This window comes from Schistocerca gregaria, chromosome 1 (genome assembly GCF_023897955.1).
Source record: "Schistocerca gregaria isolate iqSchGreg1 chromosome 1, iqSchGreg1.2, whole genome shotgun sequence".
Classification (NCBI taxonomy): Eukaryota; Metazoa; Arthropoda; class Insecta; order Orthoptera; family Acrididae; genus Schistocerca; species Schistocerca gregaria.
The window spans coordinates 332,908,465-332,934,954 of record NC_064920.1 but is presented as its reverse complement, the minus strand read 5'-3'; the positions used below and the strand labels follow the sequence as shown (position 1 = coordinate 332,934,954).

Here is a 26,490-nt window from a genome sequence, read left to right as displayed (position 1 = left end):
GATGGAGGTCAACGTCAAGGAAAGTGGCATGGGATTTGGAGTAGGACCAGGTGAATCTGATGCAACCAAAGGAGTTGAGGTTGGAGAGGAAATTCTGGAGTTGTTCTTCACTGTGAGTCCAGATCATGAAGATGTCATCAATAAATCTGTACCAAACTTTGGGTTGGCAGGCTTGGGTAACCAAGAAGGCTTCCTCTAAGCGACCCATAAATAGGTTGGCATACGAGGGGGCCATCCTGGTACCCATCGCTGTTCCCTTTAATTGTTGGTATGTCTGGCCTTCAAAAGTGAAGAAGTTGTGGGTCAGGATGAAGCTGGCTAAGGTGATGAGGAAAGACGTTTTAGGTAGGGTGGCAGGTGATCGGCGTGAAAGGAAGTGCTCCATTGCAGCGAGGCCCTGGACGTGCGGGATATTTGTGTATAGGGAAGTGGCATCAATGGTTACAAGGATGGTTTCCAGGGGTAACAGACTGGGTAAGGATTCCAGGCGTTCGAGAAAGTGGTTGGTGTCTTTAATGAAGGATGGGAGACTGCATGTAATGGGTTGAAGGTGTTGATCTATGTAGTCAGAGATACGTTCTGTGGGGGCTGAGTAACCAGCTACAATGGGGCGGCCAGGATGTTTGGGTTTGTGAATTTTAGGAAGTAGGTAGAAGGTAGGAGTGCGAGGTGTCGGTGGGGTCAGGAGTTTGATGGAGTCAGGAGAAAGGTTTTGTAGGGGGCCTAAGGTTCTGAGGATTCCTTGAAGCTCCGCCTGGACTTCAGGAATGGGATTACCTTGGCAAACTTTGTATGTAGAGTTGTCTGAAAGCTGACGCAGTCCCTCAGCCACATACTCCCAATGATCAAGTACCATGGTCGTGGAACCCTTGTCAGCCGGAAGAATGATGTTGGATCGGTTCAGATCATGGATAGCCTGGGCTTCGGCTGTGGTGATGGGAGTAGGATTAAGGTTTTTCAAGAAAGATTGAGAGGCAAGGCTGGAAGTGAGAGATTCCTGGAAGGTTTGGAGAGGGTGATTTTGAGGAAGAGGAGGTGGGCCCCGCTGTGATGGAGGACAGAACTGTTCCAGGCAGGGTTCAATTTGGATAGTGTCTTGGGGAGCTGGATCATTAGGAGTGGAATCAGGATTATTTTTCTTCGTGGCAAAGTGATATTTCCGGCAGAGACTACGAGTGTAGTGGAAGTTTCTTTCCATTTAATTTATTTAATATTACGCACATGATCACCTATACATCTAGCTTGGGTGGATGCTCTGCAATGATTATTTCGTGCACTGGGCTGATTACAATTCTAATAGTTTTAATACTATTACAGGACAGCCTGGCACTTTTTAAATGCGTGCTCACACCAAGTATTGAGCCCGAACATGATGGAGCCTTCCTCACAGTAGAGCCAATAGAACTTGTGCAGAGTGGAGCCTACAATGATGTTGCTTACATGACTGGAATCACATCTGCTGAATGTTTGAAGTTTGTGGCTCGTAAGTAGAAAGTCTTCACAATACGTACTGAACAAAGAGATGCAGTTAATTCACACTGGTCATTGCATCACATGACTGTAGCATCAGCATGTTTTGACAAAGTCTATCACATAGCGCCAATTTGCTTAGTCCAGTACAAAATGGCGAAAGTGAGCTTGTGATTTACCATCTGTGATACAAAATTCAATGTGTAGTACCTGAATTGAATGAGGCCTCCTGGCAAACAAAACCATAAGATCATTTAAGGAACCAAAATAATAAACTTTATTACTGGCCAGAGCAAACTTTATAACATGCTCTTGATTAGTTTTGTGTGGTAAAATGCAGAGAAGTGAAACAACATTTCAAAACATCAACACTTATTTGCTAGCGAAAATATACTTGAAAAAACACATAAAACAATAATTATAAGGGAATAAGTAGAGTTTGTTTACCTTACCCATTATGTTTCCTTTTTCCTTACATAACTAATAACATCAGAAACAACATCATTTTTCTCCTTCACTAGAGCTGACTTTTCAACGTAAAATTTTATTTAATGGAAATTGCATCATCAACTTGTTGTTGCTGTGGTCTTCAGTCCAGAGATTGGTTTGATGCAGCTCTTCATGCTACTTTATCCTGTGCAAGCTTCTTCAACTCCCAGTACCTATTGAAACCTACAGCCTTCACAATCTGCTTAGTGTATTCATCTCTTGGTCTCCTTCTACGATTTTTACCCTTCACGCTTTCCTCTAATACTAAATTGCTGATCACTTGATACCTCAGAACATGTCCTACCAAGCTATCCCTTCTTCTAGTCAAGCTGTGTGACAAATTCCTCTTCTCCCCAATTCTATCCAGTACCTCTTCATTAGTCATGTGATCTACTCACCTAATCTTCAGCATTCTTCCCATAGCTCCACATTTCAAAAGCTTCTATACTCTTCTTGTCTACACTCTTTATCATCCATGTATCACTTCCATACATGGCTACACTCCATACAAATACTTTCAGAAACGACTTCCTGGCACTTAAATCTATACCTGATGTTAACAAATTTTTCTTCTTCAGAAACACTTTCCTTGGCATTGCCAGTCTACATTTTACATCCTCTCTACTTCAACCATCATCAGTTATTTTGCTCCCCAAATAGCAAAACTCATCTACTACTGTAAGTGTCTCATTTCCTAATCTAACTCCCTCAGCATCACCCAACTTAATTTGACTACATTACATTATCCTCGTTTTGCTTTTTTTGATGTTCATCTTATATCCTCCTTTCAAGACACTGTCCGTTCCATTCAACTGCACCTCCAGGTCCTTTGCTGTATCTGAAAGAATTACGATGTCATCGGCCAACCTCAAAGTTTTTATTTCTTCTCCATGCATTTTAATTCCTACTCTGAATTTTTCTTTGGTTTCTTTTACTCCTTGCTCTATATACAGACTGAATAACATTGGGATATGCTACAACCCTGTCTCACTCCCCTTCCCAACCACTGCTTGCCTTTCATGCCCCTCGACTCTTTTAACTGCCATCTGGTTTCTGTGCAAATTGTAAATAGTCTTTTGCTCCCTGTATTTGACCCCTACCACCTTCAGAATTTGAAAGAGAGTATCCCAGTCAACATTGTCAAAAGCTTTCTCTAGGTCTAAAAATGCTAAAAATGTAGGTTTACCTTTCCTTAAGCTATCTTCTAAGGTAAGTCATGGGGTCAGTATTGCCTCACGTGTTACAACATTTGTACAAAATCCAAACTGATCTTCCCTGAGGCCAGCTTCTACCAGTTTCTCCATGTGTCTGTACAGAATTCATGTTAGTATTTTGTAGCCATGGCTTATTAAACTGATAGTTCAGTAATTTTCACATCTGTCATCACCGGCTTTCTTTGGGATTGGAATTATTACATTCTCCCTGAAGTCTGAGGGTATTTTGCCTCTCTGATACATTTTGCTCACCAGATGGTAGGGTTTTATCAGGGCTGGCTTTCCCATTACTATCAATAGTTCTAATGGAATGTTCTCTACTCCTGGGACCTTGTAGTGCTTTGTTAATCTCTTCACACAGTATCATAGCACCCATTTCATCTTCATATATGTCCTCTTCCATTTCCATAATATTGTTCTCAAGTACATCATGCTTGTATAGACCCTCTATATACTCCTTCCACCTTTCTGCTTTCCCTTCTTTGCTTAGAACTGGGTTTCCATCTGAGCTTCTGATATTCATGCAAGTGGTTCTCTTTTCTCCAAATGTCTCTTTAATTTTCCTGCAGGCAGTATGTATCTTACCCCTAGTGATATATGCCTCTACATCCTTACATTTGTCCTGTAGACATCCTTGCTTAGCCACTTTGCACTTCCTATCGACCTCATTTTTGAGACGTTTTTATTCCTCTTTGCCTGCTTCATTTACTGTGTTTTTATATTTTCTCCTTCCATCAATTAAAATCAACATTTCTTCTGTTCTCTAAGGTTTTCTACTAGCCCTTCTCTTTTTACCTACTTGATCCTCTGCTGCCTTCACTATTTCATCTCTCAAAGCTATCCATTCTTCTTCTACTGTACTTCTTTCCCCCATTCTTTTCAATCATTCCCTAATGCTCTCTCTGAAACTCTCTACAACCTCTGGTTCTGTCAGTTTATCCACGTCCCATCTCCTTAAATTCCCACCTTTTTGCAGATTCTTCAGTTTTAATCTACAGTTCATAACCAATAGATTGTGGTCAGAGTTCACATCATCCCCTGTAAATGTCTTACAATTTAAATCCCGGTTCCTAAATCTCTGTCTTACTATTGCACAATCTATCTGAACCCTTCGAGTATCTCCAGGCTTCTTCCATGTATACAACCTTCTTTCATGATTCCTTAACCAAGTGTTAGCTATGATTAAGTTATGCTCTGTTCAAAATTCTACCAGGTGGCTTCCTCTTTCATTCCTTACCCCCATTCCATATTCACCTACTACTTTTCCTTCTCTTCCTTTTCCTACTATTGAATTCCAGTCACCCATGACTATCAAATTTTCATCTCCCTTCACTGTCTGAATAATTTCTTTTATCTCATCATATATTTCATCAGTCTTTTCGTCATCTGCGGAACTGGTTGGCATATAAACTTGTACTACTGTGGTAGAGATGGGATTTGTGTCTAACTTTTGCTACAATAATGTGTTCACTATGCTGCTTGTAGTAACTTACCCATGCTCCTATTTTTTTTATTCATTATTAAACCTACTCCTGCTGTACCCCTATTTGATTTTTTATTTATAACCCTGTATTCATCTGACCAGAAGTCTTGTTCCTCCTGCAACTGAACTTCACTAATTCCCACTATATCTAACTTTAACCTATTAATTTCCATTTTTAAATTTTCTCACATACCTACCCTATTAAGTTATCTGACATTTCACGCTTCGATACGTAGAATGCCAGTTTTCTTTCTCCTGATAATGATGTCCTCCTGAGAAGCCCCTGCCCGGAGATCCAAATGGGGGACTATTTTACCTCCAGAATATTTTACCCAGGAGTGCGCCATCATCATTTAACCATCCAGTAAAGCTGCATGTCCTCAGGAAAAATTACAGCTTTAGTTTCCCCTAGCTTTCAGCCATTCACGGTACCAGCACAGCAAGACTGTTTTGGTTAATGTTACAAGGCCAGATCAGTCAATCATCCAGACTGTTGCCCGTGCAACTACTGAAAAGGCTGCTGCCCCTCTTCTGGAGCCACACATTTTTCTGGCCTCTCAACAGATACCCCTCCGTTGTGGTTGCATCTATGGTATGGCTATCTGTATCGCTGAGACACACAAGCCTCCCCACCAACGGCAGGGTCCATGGTTCATGGGTGGGGGGTTATTCGCTGTATGCGAATTATTAAAGAGTAGTGGGACCGAAAATAATTTGGATCTTATCACACTAGTATCTTTGCCGCTCATTGTCAAGGTGATTCTGCTATTAAACGAGAAGTGAAAAATAGTGCGTTAAAAGACTAAATTTATGCTGAACAGACAATGAAAGGATTTGAACCCATAATTAATATCATGTTGTGAGAATTGAGAAGCTTAGACACTGAGAGGCCCAGAGATATATTTATAATTTATTGCACATTAATGGCAATGGACAGTTACATGGAAAAGCATATCTTTGGTGATATGTACACGAAGGAATGTAGTACTGACTGACTGTTATCATACTGAAACAGACAATAATATCTGTGAACATTCAAGGGTTATTGAAGGAAGATGACAAACCTTTTTACAAACATATTTATTAGGATTCAATGAATGCATACAGACTGCTAAAGTAACTAAATCAAATTACTCTGGGAAACAAATTAGTAAAAATAGACTGGGATTCAATTGATATCTTACTCCAGAGTAATAAAAATATAAACAAAGCTGCCTTTGGATCCATCATGGTTGCAAGTGTATGAAATATCTCTGGAAAAACAAGGTCAATTTTCAACTTCTAGTTCACATGAATAGATTCACAACGTGATTCAGAGATGTTTTGTGCCCGGCCCACATGGGAGGGAATGTTTCTTAACTAGCTGGGACAATATATACACAAACCTTTGAGATCAGCTCCACTGCGGGGGCGGGGGGAATGGCGGATCGATATCTGTGCAGTCACAACGATGATAGGTGTGGGGGCATGAGTTTCAGGACGTGTGTCAAATCTTCAGGAACACATTAAAATGTAAGCCCACAATGGATGCACATCTGAGTTTAAAACAGGTTAACATATTTTAAAATAGTGCGTCCCTAGTAACATATTTTAGCCTTAGCTATGCATCCTTTGTAGACTCACATTTTAATATGCACCTAAAGATGGAACGTATGTCATGAAACTGGGTGATGCTTCCCTTTTTAGAAACAAATAAGTTTTACTACAGTAGCGGATTTTATCATTCACAGTGAATAGCAGCTGTGGATGTTTTGTCACGAGAAATGTGTAGAATTTCAAGGATGGGTCGCACGAATGATATATAAGCATCTCCTTTGTAGACTGGTTGCATGTCACTAGCAAACTACCAGTAAGCCCAAGTATTCCATCTGTTTTATCTATGACTATCTATTTGATCGTTGCATTTTATTTCACTACAAATTGTCACATCCAGATGTTTTCTTACATGAGTTGACCAATTCCAAATGCGACTCGTTGATACTGTGATCATGGGGAACAGTATTTTTTTCATTTTTTGAAGTTCACAGTTTTAAATATTTAAACGTTTAAAGCAAACTGCCAACCTTTGCAACATTTTGAAATCTTATCTTTATCTGACTGAATATTTGCGCAGCTTGTTTTAGACGGTACTACAGTGTACAGTGAGTGGACAATAATATGATAACGCCAAAAATGCAACACATTATGGTTTCTAATGCAATGTAGAAAAACTGTTGACATTCCAGAGCTTCCAGGTCCTGAATGGTTTCCAAGGGAATCTTATACCATTCTACCTACAAAACAGTGTCAAATTCAGGTAACAATGATGAAGGTGAACAGAGCTCACGGAACCTTGTCCCCAAAATAGACCCCAAAGGTTCAATAATATTGATCTAAGGTGACTTGGTGGTCAGGGAAGATGCAATAAATCATCCTTGTGCTCATGAAACCAGCCCTGGCGAGGTGGGTAGTGTGTCCATGGGACCTGTCATCTTGGATCGCAGGGTCAACATTGGGGAACAAACATTGTACCAGACGATTGACCTGCCCACCCGATATAGTCGCATATTCCTTGGCAGTAATGCGCCCTTACAGAGTAACCATGGGCCCCATGGATTACCACAATATGGTTGCCCAAATCATCACTGACCCCCCGCCATATTTCACTCTCAGGACGTTAACTAGACCATAAGTTGGAAACAATGTGGAACGACACTCGCCCGACCAAATGGGTTTCTTCCATTGCTCTATAAGCCAGAGTTTATGGCGTCTAGACATTTGCATCACTGACGAATGACTTTGGAATTCCAGCTTGCCCTGCAGTTTCATGCTGATAGAGCTCTCTTTCTGTTGTTTTGATGCTGGTAGGATCCTCGAGTGTGACAGTCATTCCTGCAGTGACTTTTGAGTTCAAAATACACTCTAAGATACTACGATAAATATGTATCAAGGACAATAGCCTAAAGTTTTGTGGATCGCTTCTGCTACCCTTCTTGTAGACGGGTGTTGCCTTTGTTTTGACCCAGTTACTAGGCACTGTTGCTTGTTTGAAGTATCTATGGTATATTATTATAATTAAAAGAGGGGCTGACTCAGCTGCAAATTCAGAATACTCATAGAATCTCATAGGGACTTTATAACACCCTAGAATTTTGTTCAATTGTAGTGATTTCAGTTTTTCTCAAAACCACAGACATTCTATCATTATCACTCATCTTTACAGTGGCAAGAAAATGACATTGGAGCAATACCCCTGGTTTACCTTTTGTAAAAGAACTTTTGAAAACCGAGTTCAGTCTTCTGCTTTTGATTTCCACCCGCAATTTCAGTTTATTTTTCACTACCATGACTTCATGGACTTTGGAACCACTAACAGTCTTTACAGATGACTAGAATTTCTTTGGGTTTTGTGAGAGAATCCTCGATAACATTCTGCTAAGCTAACTATTGAATACTTCACTCATTGCGCCTTCACAGCCAAATTCGTTTTATTTAGCATCTCTGAGTCTATAGCCCCATTCTTTGTTGTATACCTATTGTGTAATAGTTTCTGTTTCTTAGGCAGTTTCTTTACAGTGATTGTATTCTACAGAGGGTACCTCGCATCATGAACTGTTCTACTAAGCAAATATCTATCAAGTGCTCTGTCAACCATTCTTGAAAATCTGAGCCATAGTACACGGTGTCCCATTCAAACCTCCCTTATCTGAAGGACCCAGGAGAGAGAAACCTCAGTAGTATGACAATGACAAATGCACCACATTGTAAAGCATCTCAAAGGATTTATATTCCCGTGTCAGAACTGCCAAGCATCTTCGCCATTGTGCAATATGCTTGCATGAAGTGAAAATGGCAACTCCACAGCAGTGCGCACGAGCAGTAGTGTGGTTTGCAGGAACAAAATCGTTGATTACTGTGCAAAGAAATTATTGTCGTGTGTATCAACATGATCCACCTAATGTGAAAACAATTAAGGAATGATGTAAGAAGTTTCTGGCAACAGGAAGTGTTATGAAACATCCTGGTGATGTACGTTATGGAGTTTCAGAAGAGAAAGTGGAGGATATCAAATGTTTCTCAGAAGTCCACATGAGGCAGTTCATCAAGCATTTAGGCAGCCTGATGTACCTTGATCAACACTGCATCGTGTAATTCTTGGAGCAGGGCAAGAGCACATAAGCACATGGAGCAAGAGGAAGACAGTCTTAGTAGTGAATTCAGAGTGGGATATGGTTGGAAATGGCTTCCAAGAAGGTGTATTATAGGAAGTCAACCTCACTTTGGATGTCTTCAGGATTTTGGAGGCTGGAATCATAGCTTTCGATTAAGGTATGGATTTGGGCACAGTATACATTCCAGACTGCACAGGAATAATCCTGGATATGTTGGGATGGATTATTAGGAGTGGTGTGAGTTGGGTTGGGTACACTGTATGAGATCTGAAGGAGGTCAGGTTGGTGATCACTCCCAGTTGGATCTAGGACTTCTACTGTAGTGCACCTCAAGAAGTTGAGGAGGCAAAAATGGAATCAGGGTTGGTACATACATCACAATGGGTGTGGACAGGGAGATGGATATTGTGGCCAATGAGGATGCTAACAAACTCACACCACCTACGTTTTTCTCAATTCTGCAGGACTGAAGTTTAAGATTGGCTGTGATTATGTATGGGGTTTGGTCTAAATTTGTCTGGAAATCGTAAGGGATGGGATGATTAGCATGGATGCAGATAGTAGCAAGGGTTACTGTCAGTTTTGAGAATTGGCGGGGGTAAGGTGCTCAGTTGGATAATTGAGGAGCAGATGGGGAATAGAGGAAATATTTCGGATTATCAGTGTGATGTAGGATGTAAGGAGACATACAGATGGAATGGTGGGGTTGGGGAAAGGTTTCATTGAGGAGGAGATCATAGAGTTCTTGCTGTACAAGGTTATGGATAAGAAGATGTTCAATGGATATTTTGATAGAGGATGTTGTACGTCTGCTACAACATTTTCAGTAAAACAAGGAGTTGGAAGGGTGGGTTATGCTAGTGTTTCCAGAGGATCAAAAGTGAAATAGGCTTGATTTTGGAATATGTAACCTAAGTATTGAAACGGAAGATGGTGTGGGTGGTGAGGGTTGTCTGTTGTAGGATAAGGGACTTTTCAAAATGATAGATGTTTTGCTGGATTAATGTTGTAAAACTGATTATATTTTCAGTGGTGGGTAGAGGACAGAGAGAGTTGTATGTGAGGAGTGGTTGATCAGTTGTGCGTTTGGGGATGGTGAGTTCAGTCTTTTTGGGAGAGGGCTTGGATTTGCATTTTTGGGAGTAGGTGGGATGAGGTTGGTCGCAGATGTTGCAGGGAGGAGGCGAGTTTGGGTTTGGGGACTGTTTGTGAATGTGGTTTTGCTTACAATGACGACAGTTGGGGTGGGTTCCTGTAATGTTCTGTCAGATCTCCATTGTATTGGAGGCATCCCTGAAATCTGTAATCTTTTGTAGTGGATCGAGATGCTTCTACAGGATGCTTCCTGTGGTAAATCAAGGCCCCATATTTTATTGGTGTCAGTTGATTCTGAGAAGCTGGTACTAGGAAGCGTGGTCCATTAATACATTGAATGCAGAGTGCCTTGCACACATTGATTCCGAGTTGCAGGTTTAGTTCACTTTCGTCTCTTTGTCAGTGTACTTTAAATTGACCTTTTTGATCACTAATGTAAACGTGGGGGTTCAGTGTGAAGGTTGCGCTTGTTTAGGTGGAGGATTTGCAAGTATTGTAGTGGTAGCATTTCCTTCAAAAGAGGGAATAAGTCGGAGGAGGGATGAATGGGAATGAGGAGTGTTTCTTAATGATGCTTTCCTAGGCACGATTTGCTGGATTTACATTGCTGGTATGTAGCGCTGAATGTGATATGGGAGTGTCTTTGGATTGAGAAATTTTGGGTCACAGCTGCTGAGCAAAAAAGGAAGAGAAATGTACTAGGTGTTGCTGTTCTAGAATGAGTTCGACTTACATGCCATAAGTATCTGGGAAAGTTCACTGGATTCTTTTGGTTCCACCATGACGATCACTGGTACTCGGCCTTTTGTTAGTTTTGGTGATAAGATTTGGCTGGGTGTGGAAGGGAGGCTGTAGGACGACAGAGGGCAAGAAATGTTTACCTGCTGGTGTCGGAGTATACATTGTAGCTGGTGCTCATGGCTGGCGGTGTTGGGGCTTCTCTGGTGATAGTGTGGCTGCTGCTGTTGCTTATGGTACTGCGACTGACGATGCAGCTTGCGATGATGTGGTTGGTGCTGGGAGAGCTGGTGGTGATGGAGATGGTGCTGTGGTCTGCGGAGTCGGTGGCGCTGTAGGTGGCGCTGGACTGTTGTTAACAGGTCCAGTGGACTTTTGACAGGTTGTTGTTGCCCATGTTGTTGTCCAGGTAGCACGCGGCATAGTGTAGATTGCGGCTGTATTTTTTGGGCAGCAGTTCCGGGCGAAGTCCTCTTCTGAAGCTTTGGCCATTGTATAGCAATCCGGCGATAGAAATTTAGGAGTGGCCTCCGTGACGGAAGAAGCTGACCTCTATGCGATGATTTTGTAAACACTGCTGACGACGGGTGTGCAGCGGCGGTGTCAGTCCGATGCGATAACATAGAAGTTTTTGGCTAACTGCTTCTGAATCTAGAAGAGTAGCTTCTAGCAAGTCAGTCACTGCGAGTTAAAGGTCTCCAGCCCTTGCTGTGCCGGCGCTGGCACGATGTTTCGTTTATACAGCTACGATTATGGTCGCCGGCACCAATCAGAGAGGGCCGAATCGATGCGTGCGTGGAAGGTGAGTTGGGCAGCTCATAGCAGCTTCGGCCCGCCGCCGGACAAAGTGACATATGGCTAAGGCTGTCGACGCCCAGGTTTGAAACTGTCGCTCCCGCCTTCCTACAAGCGTTAAGCATCCGTTGTTGCTTTCTCTTGTCATGCAAAGCCCGCTCTCACTCCCTTCTCAGTGTGTACACCTGAACTCTGTTAAAACTGTTGCTGGTCATTCTGATTTCAGCTGCCTCTTTTATAACGGAATCCCAGCAAGTTGGCCGGCCGCAGTGGCCGAGCTGTTCTAGGCGCTACAGTCTGGAACCGCGAGACCGCTACGGTCGCAGGTTCGAATCGTGCCTCGGGCATGGATGTGTGTGATGTCCTTAGGTTAGTTAGGTTTAAGTAGTTCTAAGTTCTAGGTGACTGATGACCTCAGAAGTTTAGTCCCATAGTGCTCAGAGCCATTTTTGAACCAGAAAGTTGACGTGTGAGCCAAGACTCTTGCGTTTTCAAATTGCATTTTGTGTCCGTGTTCCCGACAATGCTCAGCTATGGCCAACTTGTCAAGCTCCTTTGTTTAATATGTATGTCCCTGGTTCTCGGTGCAATGCTCTGTAACTGCGCGAGATGTCTGACCTATATAGATGATGCCGCACGCCAAGGAACACGGAACCGATGCACACGGGTCGAAATTTGAATGCCGATAGTTTTCATCGCCCAGTACACAAGAAAGCGGTCCTGAACATGCCAATTAACAGAGAAAAAGTTATTTAGGATGACGACCACCTACAACTTGCATTGCAGCACTTCAGACACGTTTTCAGAGGTAATAGTTATGACTAGAGAGACACTGCAAACGCTTTCACGTGCCACCGAAGAAGGACGCCTTGTGAATCGGCAGAAGAAGCCAAGGAGACGGCTTTCTTGCCGTACTGAGGGGCAACAAGCAGCAAGTTAGCACGTGTACTGCAGAGAAATGGATTGAGACCAGCTTCCGCCCGCCTCCAAGATAAGAGATATGCTGCGTCCTGTTAAAGGCGACATAGCTCTCCGTGTGTCCTGTGTTATACTGTCCCTTGCTAGCACGGCAGCATGTATTTAGGTCAGACAATTCGCACAACTGCACAGCGTTGTACCGAGCACAAGAGTGATACATACTAAACAAAGGGAGCTTGAAAAGTCGGCCAAAGCTGAGCACTACCTGGAGAAGGGACACAATATACAGTCTGAGAACACGAGACTCTTGGCTCATGCGGCAACTTACTGAGATTCCGTTATAAAAGAGGCGATTGTGATTAGAATGAACATCAACACAATTTTAACAGGGACCAGAGGTACACACTCAGTTGGGAGTGGCGGCGATCTTTGTATATCGAAAGTTATCAGCGAAAAATGCTTAACGCTTGTAGGGAGGCGGGAGATGCAGTTTCAAACGTGACGCCACTGGACGTCACTAGGTCCCACGGCTGCTGCTATGAGTTGCGCAACTCACGTCGTTTCGGCCTTCTCTGATTGATGCCAGCAGGCGTAATCGTGGGTACATAAGCGGAACATCGTGCCAGTCCTGGAAGTCAGTAGATTTACTCCTGATGATGAAGGTGGAGATATTGATCTTTTTTTTTTCCTTTATTGAGTTTCGATTCCCCCCAAAGGGGGCGGGCTGGCAACCACTTCGTACACCGCTCTTCATCCTACAGAATTTGTTTAAAAAAATGAAGATAATAAATAATAAAAGCAGGCGATGAAATTGGTGACTTAAATGGTAAAATCACCGAGAATTGTGGAACTCAAAACATAAAAGAAAGGGTTGATGATGCTAATAAAATACACATGAAGCAAACAGGTAAAAAATAGACAGGCAATTAAAAAACACGATGACAGTCTGGTTTCTGTTCGCAAGAGATATAAAAATCACACCCAGTGACAGCATGATTTCTGTTTGCAGCACTTAAAGAGGCATAACACTGAACACTCACTTGAAGACCCCACTATAAAATTGGCACAAATATGACACACCACAACCGAGAGCAGACGGGGGGAGGGGGGGGGGGGAGGGGCGGGAGGGAACCTGGAGAGGGGGGGAAGGAGAGGAAAAACGAAGTGGGGGGGGAGGGAGGGGAAGGAGCCGATGGAGGACGAGGACTCTCAACAGGGGGGGGGGCTGGGCAGACAGGAGAGGGAGTGGGAAAAGGCAGTGGAGGGGAATGCAAAAGGACTCGGGGGCGAGGAAGGAGGCAGAGAGAAGGTAGGCAGGGAAAAAAACAGGATGGAAGGGGGGGGGGGGGGAGAGGGAGCCCGGGGAAAAGACAGAGGAAAGGAGGAGGAGATGAGGTTCAGAGTTGCTAGGAGGGATAAATGTAGGGAGAGAGGGCATCATACGGGAGAGGGAGTTGACAGAAGCCACCTTGGGAAAGGAGATGAAGGGTGTAGAGGTGGAGGATAGGGGGACACAACAGTGAAGGCGCGGCAGAGGGCAGGGGTTGTAGAGGAGAGGAGCAACCAGGGGATGAGGGGGATCAAGGCGGCGGGAGATGTAGTTGATTCTTTAACTGCCTTCCTTTGTTGTTTGTTTTTCCGTCAAGTTTTCCATCTCGTCAGGCCCGGCGCCTTCCGCACGACCCAATCTTTCTAAGCCGTCGGTACGGCATTAATGTCAAATGGAGTACGCTGTCGCAGTATGATAAATGAAATTCTTTGCTCCCCACATAGAGGGGTTGGATCTTGAAGACAAGTGTTTCCAACAAGGTGCTGGCACCTGTCTCTCTCTGCACGAATCACGCTCATTGCGGCAGGAGAAATTTCAGATTAGTGTCACTTCACGTTATGGAGACCAGAATTGGCCACCAAGAACGTGCAACATGACATTGTGTGGGTGTTACCTGTGGGCTTACGTGAAGTCGAGTGTTCGTGCAAACAAACCAAGAATGATTCCTAAGTGAACCAAACAGAGCATCACATTTTCGGAATCGAAAATGTCATTAAAATGTTACAGAAAGTGTGTCAGTTTGGCAACAAGATATTAATTTCCACTGTTAGCTATACCGAAGACTTGAAAATAAAAATATTTGCAGTTTTCGAGAAACTAATATGTTTTATTCAAAAATCAAATTGTTTTTTCTTATTGGGACACACTTTAATTATAGTTTTAGCCAGCCTTTATTTTTGTACTACTTTCGCATCAACTATATGGAACTTCCATTCAAATGTGCCTAAAGCTTTCTATATTACTGCTGTGCAGCAAATGGTGAGTTATCGACGGCAGAACAGGTAGCTGATCTGGACCACAACTTCGATCTGTACGTAGCACCTGATCTGCGTCTTCCAACCGAAGAAGAGAGAGAAGAGGGAGCGAAAGAAGTGAGACAGTTCTACTACGGGAATTCAACCATAACGCTGCAGGATAACTACACAACAGTTGCTGTAAGTGTGCACCAAATACTTCTTGTTAACATCAGCAATAAACTCGGCAGTAGTGTACAACAATTTATCTACTAGCTGATGCATTACTCTCCTATAGAAATTTAGTTATTTCTTGGACTGCATCTAACATTCAAGAATATGGTAATCAGTTTAGTTTCATAGGACTTGACATAAAAGAATTCCTTCAACAGTAATGCAAATATCATCGTAAGAGGGAGGCAGTGCAACGCATCATTTAGATAGTGGGAATGTGGCCTTAATGACACACCGCTATTGTGCGTGATATGATCACTTAAGATGCTCAGCAGAAGTTGCAGATGTGTTGATATCAAATACCTGAGCTGATTTTTGTGACCCAGCATCCGTCAGTATTACTTAGTGGAGACTTTATCTGACGAGATCGAAGCCCGACAGAATCACTGACCAGAGACAATGACCGAGTCATTCTCAACAATTTCTTGCACGTAGCAAGCGCAAGACACACTAAAATGATCGACATCGAATCTCAGGGCTGCAATTTGCTAAGCTCAGTATCAAATTAATAACTGAATGCAATACGCATTCTACCATTACGTCCCTTCACAGTACTCTGCCGACTCCGATATGTCAGCCGAAGAGATCTCAAACTATCTTAATTTGCACACAAATATGTAAATAACCGCACTAGGAGAACTTATGGTAAGAATAATAACACAACGTTAATCAAGCCTGTTTCACATTTAATTCTAAGCTCATTTACATCTACATCTATATTCTGCAAACTGATGTGAGGTGCGTGGCAGAGGGTACGTCCTGTTGTACCAGTTAACGGGCTTTCTTCCCGTTCCATTTAAATATGGAGTGCGGGAAGAATGATTGTTTGAAGGCTCTGTGCGTGCAGTAATTATTCTGATCTTATCCACATGGTCCTAATATGAGCGGATTGTAGTATATTCCTAGGGCAGCCATTTAAAGCTGTTTCTTGAAACTACATCAATAAACTTTTTAGGAATTGTTTACATCTATCTTCAAGAGTCTTCCAACTCAGTTTCTTCAGTGTCTCAGTGACAGTCTCCCATAGTTCAAACAAACCTGTGATCATTTGTGATGTTCTCCTCTGTATGCGTTCAATATTCCCTGTTAGTCCTGTTTGGTACGAGTCTCACACACTTGAGCAATATACTAGAACCGGTCGCACGAGTGGTTTTTAAGCAATCTTCTTTGTAAACTAACTGAACTTCCCTAGTATTCTACCAATAAATAGAAGTCTATCACCTGCTTTACCCACAACTGAGCCTATGTGACCATACCATTTCATAGTAACAAAGTGTTACATCCAGGTATTTGTATGAGTTGACTGATTTCAACAATGACTCGTTGATATTGTGGTCATCGAACACTATGGTTTTTCCTTATGTAAAGTGCAAAATTTTACATTTCTGAACATTTAAAGCAAATTGCCAATTTCTGCACCTCTTTGAAAAGTTATCTCAATCTGACTGAATATTTGTGCAGTTTCTACCAAACGGTACTTCATTATAGATAAATGCATCATCTGCAAAAAGCCTGATTTTGCTGTTAGTCATGAATACACAACATGAACAGCAAAGGTCACAACGTACTTCCCTGGGGCTTACTTGAAGTTATTTCTACATCAGATGATGACTCTCCATCCAATATAACATGGTGCATCATCCCTACCATAAAGCCCTCAATCCAGTCACAAATTTCACTTGATACCCCATATGATCATACTTTTGACAATAATCATAGGCGTGGTACTGAGTCAAATGCCTTTCGGAAATCAAGAAATGTTGCGTATACCTGACTGCCTTGATCCGAAGCTTTCAGTATGTCACATTAGGAAAGTGTGAATTGGGTTTCTTATGATCGATGTTTTCATAGTCCATGCTGGGTGTCATTGAGGAGGTCATTGTGTTTGAGGTACCTCATTATGTTTGAACTCAGAATATGTTTTAAGGTTCTACAACCAATCGATGTTAAGGACATTGGACGGTAGTTTCGTGAATCACTTCTACTACCCTTCTTGTAGACAGGTATGACCCGTGCTTCTCCCCAAGAACTGAGCACGCCTTTTTGTTCGAGGGATCTGCCCGATATGCGTCTGCTCGCTAAGGCGGTCCGGCCATAAAGCCACTTGAAAAACACACGAAGCTACTCCCTAAAAGAAAAGCTATTTTTTTTTTCAGCCACAGGCTGATTTTTTATCGTTGATTTCCTTGGAATTACGGTACTTTTGTATTATAATGTTGTATGGTTCCTGAGTACCAAAAAAAAGAAACTTTCATGTATACAAACAAACGTTCTCGCGAAAGATAGGTCTTACTGAAAATTACGAGAAACCTAAGTCCTTTACCTACAGTAATATTTCACAGTGACCTTAGAAATGGCAGATCAAATGGGAATAACTGGGCTACACTGTGTAACGTTACGAGTATGTGGGGGAGTTATTCGTACACCTAGGCCTGGTATTGAGGGGAGACGAATTTCTGTAAGGCTGAATGCCAGCGGACCAAGGTCTCAAGGCAGATCGCGTGTGTTAATTTGTGAATCATAATGTTGAATTCTGAACTATTTTGAGCTGGTGATTCTTTCGTGTATTGTGATCGCGAAATGGACTTAGTTTTCGCGATTATTTGATGGTTATTTAGTCTGAGAATTTTGCTACCATTGTTGTAACTCCCACAACGTAACTTTACTGCATTTGACAAGGATATTTTCTGTCTACGTTTTAACTGAATACCGTAAGACCACTTTCCGTTTACTTGATATTTACTACCTAGAATAAACATTATTCAACATAATTCTCTGTTGTCTACGCCAATCGCAGACGTTAGAACAGAACCCATGTTGCGAAAATAATCGTTTAACTTTTAATTTCATTTTCTACATATTTTATTAATTCAAAATTCTAGCCAGTGCGTTGACTATCTGATGCAGGATTACAGCTGAAGGTTATTACACTACTGGCCATTAAAATTGCTACACCAAGAAGAAATACAGATGATAAACGGGTATTCATTGGACAAATATGCAGGGTGATCAAAAAGTCAGTATAAATTTGAAAACTGAATAAATAACGGAATAATGTAGATAGAAAGGTACAAATTGACACACATGCTTGGAATGATATGGGGTTTTATTAGAACCAAAAAAATACAAAAAATGTCCGACAGATGGCGCTTCATCTGATCAGAAGAGCAATAATTAGCATAACAAAGTAAGACAAAGCAAAGATGATGTTATTTACAGTAAATGCTCAATATGTCCACCATCATTCCTCAAAAATAGCTGTAGTCGAGGAATAAGGTTGTGAACAGCACTGTAAAACATGTCCGGAGTTATGGTGAGGCATTGGCATCGGAAGTTTTCTTTCAGCATCCCTAGAGATGTCGGTCGATCACGATACACTTGAGACTTCAGGTAACCCCAAAGCCAATAATCGCACAGACTGAGATCCGGGTACCTGGAAGGCCAAGCATGACTAAAGTGGCGGCTGAGCACACGATCACCACCAATCTTTCACGCATCCAGCAATATGGGGTGAAGCGCCATCCTGCATAAACATCGTATGTTCCAGCAGGTGTTTATCAGTCAGGCTGGAGATGATGCGATTCTATAACATATCGGCGTACCTCTCACCCGTCACGGTAGCAGCTTTGCTGTCCAGCGCGATCTGTCGGACAATTTGTGAACTTCGTTTACCTTATTTTGTTCTTTTTTTTGGTTCTAATAAAACCCCATGTCATTCCAAGGACGTGTGTCAATTTTTACCTCTCTATCTACATTATTCCGTGGTTTATTAAGTTTTCAAATTTATACTAAATTTTTGATCACCCGTTATTATACTAGAACTGACATGTGATTACATTTTCACGCAATTTGGGTGCATATATCCAGAGAAATCAGTGCCCAGAATAACCACCTCTGGCCGTAATAACGGCCTTGATACGCCTGGGCATTGAGTCCAACGGATGGCGTGTACAGGTACAAGTGCCCATGCAGCTTCAACACGATATCACAGTTCATCAAAGGTAGTGACTCTCGTATTGTGACGAGCCAGTTGCTCGGCCACCATTGACCAGACGTTTTCAATTGGTGATAGATCTGGAGAATGTGCAGGCCAGGGTAGCAGGCGAACATTTTCTGTATTCAGAAAGGCCCGTACTGGACCTGCAACATTCGGTCGTGCATTATCCTGCTGAAATGTAGGGTTTCGCAGGGCTCGAATGAAGGGTAGAGCCACGGGTCGTAACACATCTGAAATGTAACGTCCACTGTTGAAAGTGCCGTCAATGAGAACGAGAGGTGACCGAGACCTGTAACCAATGGCACCCCATATCATCACGCCGGGTGATACGCCAGAATGGCGATGACGAATACATGCTTCCAATGTGCGTTCACCGCGATGTCGCCAAACACGGATGCGACCATCATGACGCTGTAAACAGAACCTGGATTCATCCAAAAAAACAACGTTTTGCCATTCGTGCACCCAGGTTCGTCGTTGAGTACACCATCGCAGGCGCTCCTGTCTGTGATGTAGCGTCAAGCGTCAAGGGTAACCGCAGCCATGTTCTCCGAGCTGATAGTCCATGCTGCTGCAAACGTCGTCGAACTGTTCGTGCAGATGGTTGTCTTGTAAACGTCCCAATCTGTTGACTCAGGAATCGAGATCCGTTACAGCCATGCGGATAAGATGCCTGCCATCTCGACTGCTAGTGATACGACGCCGTTAGGATCGAGCACGGCGTTCCGTATTACCCTCCTGAACCTACAGATTCTATATTCTGCTAATAGTCATTGCATCTCGACCAACGCGAGCAGCATTGTCGCGATACGTTAAACCGCAATCGCGATAGGCTACAATCCGACGTTTAACAAAGTCGGAAACGTGATGGTACGCATTTCTTCTCCTTACACGAGGCATCACAACAACGTTTCACCAGGCATCGCCGGTCAACTGCTGTTTGTGTATGAGAAATCGGTTTGAAACTTTCCTCATGTCAGCACGTTGTAGGTGTCGCCACCGGCGCTAGCCTTGTGTGAATGCTCTGAAAAGCTAATCATTTGCATATCACAGCATCTTCTTCATGTCGGTTAAATTTCGCGTCTGTAGCTCGTCATCTTCGTGGTGTAGCAATTTTAATGGCCAGTAGTGTATTTGCAGCGCACTAGCTGCGGCTCATGAAAGCAGATGAGCGCGGCTCGGCCATATGATTACATCAAGCTATTCTTTTTAAACAGAGCCGTGCGTAGCCCTAGTGACTGATGTATAATCAATATCAGGCTAAGTGGCAACTGTTCTGGTCGTATGGGTTGTTGTTTAGAGGAGCAACAACTCAGCAGCAGTAACTTTCAGGTTTTTTAATTTTTTTTTTGTGTCTTTCCCTTTCTGGATTGTCTTTCTCAACTTCCATGGTATACCGACTATTCTAAACTCATAAATACTGTTGGGTTTTTGTTGACAACAGATAAAACTATAATGAGAATGTGCTCCTTGACGTAATGGTTATTCCGTGCTGGCAGACAGTCCAGAAGCTCATCCGCGTGCATAGGCCGGCGCACAAGCAGCTAAAAACGTATACTGGGTTAAAAGATCTTTCAATTTCTACAATTCCGAGCCATTTTAGAGACGCTGTACCGTGCCTCCAGCACTAGGCTCCCATCCTCTTTGGGTTTGAAGAGTAATTTTATCGTTTGCATGAACCGCTAACATCTCTCCTTGATATGCCGTGTTTCCCTCTGGCAGTATTCCTCCCTCAACCATTTCTACGAAGAGGTTTCAAAGTAAGCGACACGCTATCATATTTCTTTATTAAAATTTATCTGTCAAATATTTATGCCAAAGAAATTTGACAGTCTAATAGCGAACTTTGTCACATCTTGCCTCTTGTCAAAGAAATATGATCAAGTCGAGAGCCTCCGGATCTGAATTCCACTTCTATTGTACCCACTTCTGTTATGATTTCGATAAACTGCCGAATTAGCTCCGTCCTTCCAATCATGCGTGGATAAGCAAAAAGAATAAAAGCCCTCACTTCTAGAACAGCTTCCTTTATTCTGCCCCTTTCTTCGCCATTCGTCTTCTATTTACTGGAATGTGAAATGTAACCGTTTGGAGCTTGTCATCGCTACAGCCATCTGACGTCTCGGTAGAGTGATTGTAAACAGGGCTTCCAAGATTGGTTGGAGTGTTCCTTCGACTCTTTTCAATAACGTTGCTTCGAATGGGGTGGGGTGTGAACAAGGGGCACAATATATGCTATTAATCGTGTGGTGATGGCAAGTGAAATATGCTGCAGGCGATTTCAAATCCACAATCGCAGTTGCAGCCATCACTTCTATTTCTGGAATTATCCAGGTAGCTTTTCAGCGTGCCTGAATAGCACGCTCTAAAATAAGTCTTTTTTCCTTAGCTTTCCGTTCTACGTTCCCCATTTTTAAACTCTAGATGACACAAGTTAAAAAGTGCTTAATCTGTTTCGTACTTTTTATTAACTTTGTAGCTAATGGGACATTAATTCAGTAAATTAAATAATTCATATATAAAAATAGTCTTATAGCGTACTAAACATTTATTTAACTTCAGATGTTCCTCCTCTGTGCTTTATAAATCGCGCCACGCGTTTCGAGAGTTGTTTTGGTTAATGTGTACTATGACATTCGAGTGCTGTATTATAAACTAGAGTAGCTCTCTCCTGCATTAAGAAATCCTAATGTTCTGGTGAGCATGTCTTCTGCATATACATCATTTCTCAAGTGAGTATTCTGTTTTGTGATATGACAAGCCACTTTACTGAGCAAACTCTGAAATTCACTCTCAGCCACTCGTAAGTAAGTTATATTTTTCTTTGTCAAAGAAATAAGGCAGTGTAATTCCGGCATAAGAGTACTGCGCAACGGGAGTGGTGCATTGTCCGAAGTCGGTCCACGTTCCGGGTCTCCTGCAGTCATAGTTCTGATGCGGTACATACAAGTGTACCACGGTGTGCGAATGAAACTGCACAGCAGCTGGAAACATATTTCACATCTGAAGTTCGCACGACTGTACGATTCTTCTGCTCAAAAAAGTCTAAATTGCGAACAGATTCACCGTGAAATTCTGACCGAGTATGCAACAAATGCTATGTCACGTCAAGCCGTAATGATATGATGCCAACAATTGGATCAAGTCAAGGAAGACGTGGGCTATTGTGATCGGGAAGCCCAGATCTTGCACCATGCGATTTTCACCATTTCGGCGAGATGAAAGAACGTTTGGGAGGAAAAGGATTTCCCAACGTTGAGGACTTTCACACAACAGTTCTCGAACGGCTCTGTGACCAGGAGCAGATTTCTGTCGTCGAGGAACTGAACGATTGGTAGAATGTTTCGACAGCTGCTTACAGAGCTTTGGTGACTATGTTGGAAAATATTGTCATATGCCTGTGCCACTCTCAACTACAATGTAGCTTTCAATAAAAGTTACTTGGTCTACCATAATAATGTGTAAATCGCATTTGAAGTCCCCTCGTACATGTTACCAACAGATCAGACGCAGTAGTTATGGAAGTGGACTTGAATGGTGTTAAAATGCCTGTCTAGCCATGCAAATGTAGGGTTTCTGTGGTTTCCGTACATCATTTGCCGTGTCCGGCCCGGGTAGCTGAGTGGTGAAAGATAGTGAAAAAAGCCGGAACGGTAGAGGGTTTAGCTACCCTCTGTAATAAAATAACTGAGTGAACAGATCGACGAACAACCTGAACGGGTGTCATCGGACGTCCGCCACGAACAAATACAACGAAGATAAAAAAAAGAACTGGGTGTTGTGTTGTCCTAATCATCATCATTTCATCCCCATCGACGTGCAAGTCGCCGAAGTGGCGTCAAATCGGAAGACTTGCTCCAGGCGAGCGGTCTACCCGACGGGAGGCCCTCGTCACACGGCATTATTATTATCATTTGCCGTAAGATGGGGCAATACCGGAACGAATTTTAATATTCTTTAACGTAGCTTTGTAAAGAATATTAAATTCGTGCATCAAAAAGTGCAATATATTTGTGATGACACTGAAGAATAATATGATAAAAGTACATTAACTAAAAATAGTATTTAAGTAACTAGATCCTAGCAATAAAACTGTTCGACGTTACACGGAATAATGGGGTAATTTGGGAAGTTCATTGATTAACATCCAATATTCCATATTTCTCTCTCTAATCGGGTAATTTCGGACACAATGTATCTTTTTAAAAAAGAGGCATGCTTTGAATTTTGTTTACATCTTTAGAAAATGATTTACATATCGTTACCAAATATTTTACATGTGTTCACAAAACATTTGACTCATATTTTGAAAAAATGGTACACATATACAGAAAATATTTAATTAATAATGACAACCCACTCATACCATAAACCGTCGCCAGTGACTAAAAACTTCCCCCTTTTTCTTCTCTCAGAGTCGTCAACACCATTACAGTTTGGCGTTTGTCTACAGTATCATCATCTGGAATCTCATGAAAAATAAACATCGATTTTCCGCCTTGATATGGACGCATAAATCTGAATTCCACTTCTATTGTACCCACTTCTGTTATGATTTCGATAAACTGCCGAATTAGTTCCGTCCTTCCAATCATGCGTGGATAAGCAAAAAGAATAAAAGACCTCACTTCTAGAACAGCTTCCTTTATTCTGCCCCTTTCTTCGCCATTGGGTATTAAATCATTATTCACAGGCATTTTAGGCACTGATTCTACATTACCTCTGCTTCTCATATCAGTGCCCAAAATGGATTTTCCTGGAGCAACATCTAATTTTGGCTTTCGTTGGGCATTTTTTCTATTTTTCGCTCCTATTCGAACGTTCTGAAGTATATCTTCAAAGCTCTAAGGAAGGCATCCAAAGAATTGTTTTGAGAATTTTATCCATCAGGCGATTTTCTGAGGATGACAAACGACACTAATTGCACTGTACTTTATTCTCTGTTGTTCAACATGATATGTTAAATTTCCTTGGTGCCTTTCTATACAACAGTTTTTCATGATCTCTCAGTAGAAACCGCCTTTTGAAGATTTTGATATCGTAATTACACCTCCGAAGAACATCCTTTTATAAGTCGGTGGTATTATCTGATGTCCCCCCCCCCCCCCCCCCCAACGTACGTAGGTATCTGTAAATAGTTTACTGGACGATAGTGCACGTGAGAAACGCTGACAAACAATATTCACATTTCTTCTTAATGTTTAAATAAGTGAAGTAAGAAAATTATGCATACCACTTCTGTGCTAGTACAACGACGTAAAATGCGCCTGAAGATAACTAACGGTAATTGTACACTGCACTGAAAACTGTTACACACCACAATCTCAATTTCAAAGTGCAACAATTTATGCTAGAATCTGGTTGACAGTACGTAAGTTGGAAACGGCAAAGTTCGCGCGTAACAACTTGCATTCGGTGATGCTAACGTAAGAAGAGAAATACAGTGCTGATCCTGTCCCCTTGTCCAATATTTACTCGTTTTACTGTATAGTGAGTGACGTATGGTGTCTTTAAAACGGACACCACTTCATCCTTCCCCAGCCGTGTACAATGCGAGCTTCTAGTCTTCCTCTAATGACTTAGTCATCGACGAGACAACAAACTATAATTTTCCACGATTTTTATTTGAACATGTTACAACCAAGGTAATTTACTTCTTGAGTTACGATTTAGCATTGACTTCACACTTAGTTATTTTGTTGTTTTATTTGAGTTTTATCTGAGAGACTGCATCTTCTTATTTCTGCTGCTTGAATTTTGTTCTTGCTGGCATGGCGAACGGTCCGCTTTTAAGAAGCATAGAGTAATGTTAAAACTGTCATAGTTTATAAAACCCACTCGCTTTTCATTTTTTGATAAAAATTTTGTTACTTTCCGGCTTATATGACGCAGCCTAGGAAATATTTGGAGTGTGAGGCTTGTTAAACAGGTTTATTTACAAGAGTTTGTGATCCCACCGATATTTTACCCTAAATGCCATTTGGATTTTTCCATTTAGATGTTTATATTATAATTTGCACGTCGTTTGTATAATTGATGTACATCTCTTTGTAGGTTTGGTTTCTTGTCAGACTACTAGGTTATCATGGAATTAAGTGTTATTTCATTAAAGAATGAACACAGATTTAGTCTCGTTTGACAATAATAAAGTTTCTGGATAAATGTCTTGCCTGGAAATTAAGAATTTTGCCTATGTCCAGCTCTTCTTCCGTTAAAAGTATCAGATACATGCCGAAAACGGTAACAAGAAGTCATTTAGCTGAGTTTGTCACCGTGAACTATATGACATGTTGTTCTGAATGAACTGTGACTAATGCACAGTAAGCGTGGATGGCGAGATCCTGAATGAAATGCATTTGGCTGTCAAAAGGCGAATTAATGAAACCATTAACGACTACCGTAGCACAAGCTTATCGAAAGACCTCACACAAAACCCAAAGAAATTCGGTTCATGTGTAAAGGCTATCTAAACACTCTGACTGAACAAGCCTCCCAACGGCACCGCCGTGTTGTCCTCAGCCAATAGGCGCCATTGGATGCATACGTGAAGGGGCGTACAGTCGTTGCGTTTACGTGACCGGAGCCACTGCTGCCCAGTCAAGTAGTTCCTCCAAATACAATTTCCGGTCAGTTTTATCACAAAATACCTGTTATTTTTATGTAATTAAAGCTTAAAAATCATTCAATTTCAAGATTTGGTTACTTGATCGAAAACGCTCTGTTACTGGCTGAAACTCTGGTGACGTCATAAACTAGGTTCAAGACGGAGGTATATTTGTGTTATAGGAGTGTTAGTCGAAGTTACTAGGTTTTTAGCTACTTAGTGAGGGAAAATCCATTTACAACTTTTGACTAACAATGGAAGGGAATTTTGTGAACGCCTGTAGGGAAACCTTCCGAAAGCTGACTCGTTGATAAGCGATATGTGCAAGACTGGGCATTTTCTTCCCTGCTCGCGGCAACATAATTGAACTTGCTCAAAACTAAGGAACTGGAGAGCGTATTGCAAGTAGGTCTGTAACTTGTATCTATATTGTCGACTATCAGATTCATGTGAAATACATTTTCATAAATTAAGATGAGCTTAACGTCTGAAACGTGCCATCGTTCATTGTCACTGCAGTCATGAACTGTGTCAACAGGTCGTAAGTTTCCAGGTGCAAATTCAGGTAAGGTCATTACTTTTAAAAAAATTCGAATCCTTAATCTTTAAAGTGTTACACGAAAGGTGAAAATAGAGTTAGCAAGAACTTATTCTGGCAGTTGTTTCGTTGATAGGATGAATTATATACAGCTTCGCTTTAATTTTAGTCTGAGAAGTGGACACCTGAGGGTAAATGCATTTAATTTGCGTGCACACAATTCACTTTTCTGGAAAGCATTGCTAGTGGTGAAGGTACTACCACACGCCCGCAGTGCAAGAGGGTGTTAAGTGATGAGATTTTGTACGCGGAGAGGTATACACGCATGTACATCACGCAGGCAACAGAAACCTTAGGGCCGGAGGATTTGTGAGTGGAAACTAAGGTCAGTGTCTGAAGCAAACTTAACTTCATTTATTAAATGATAAAACTTTAAACAATAAGGGACTGTTTCCAATGAAATGAAAAGTCTGCGGTCACA

At 41.9% G+C, this 26,490-nt stretch overlaps 1 protein-coding gene across 1 annotated transcript in view; it reads left to right on the top strand.

The window, feature by feature from the left end:
- The window catches only part of LOC126291951 (esterase FE4-like), a 97,879-nt gene that overhangs the window by 52,545 nt on the left and 18,844 nt on the right, over positions 1 to 26,490 (top strand). Inside the window, exons 7-8 of the mRNA XM_049986062.1 lie at positions 1,318 to 1,483; positions 14,656 to 14,837. Of these exons, the coding sequence (XP_049842019.1) occupies positions 1,318 to 1,483; positions 14,656 to 14,837 (348 nt within the window). The remainder of the gene's footprint in view (positions 1 to 1,317; positions 1,484 to 14,655; positions 14,838 to 26,490) is intronic.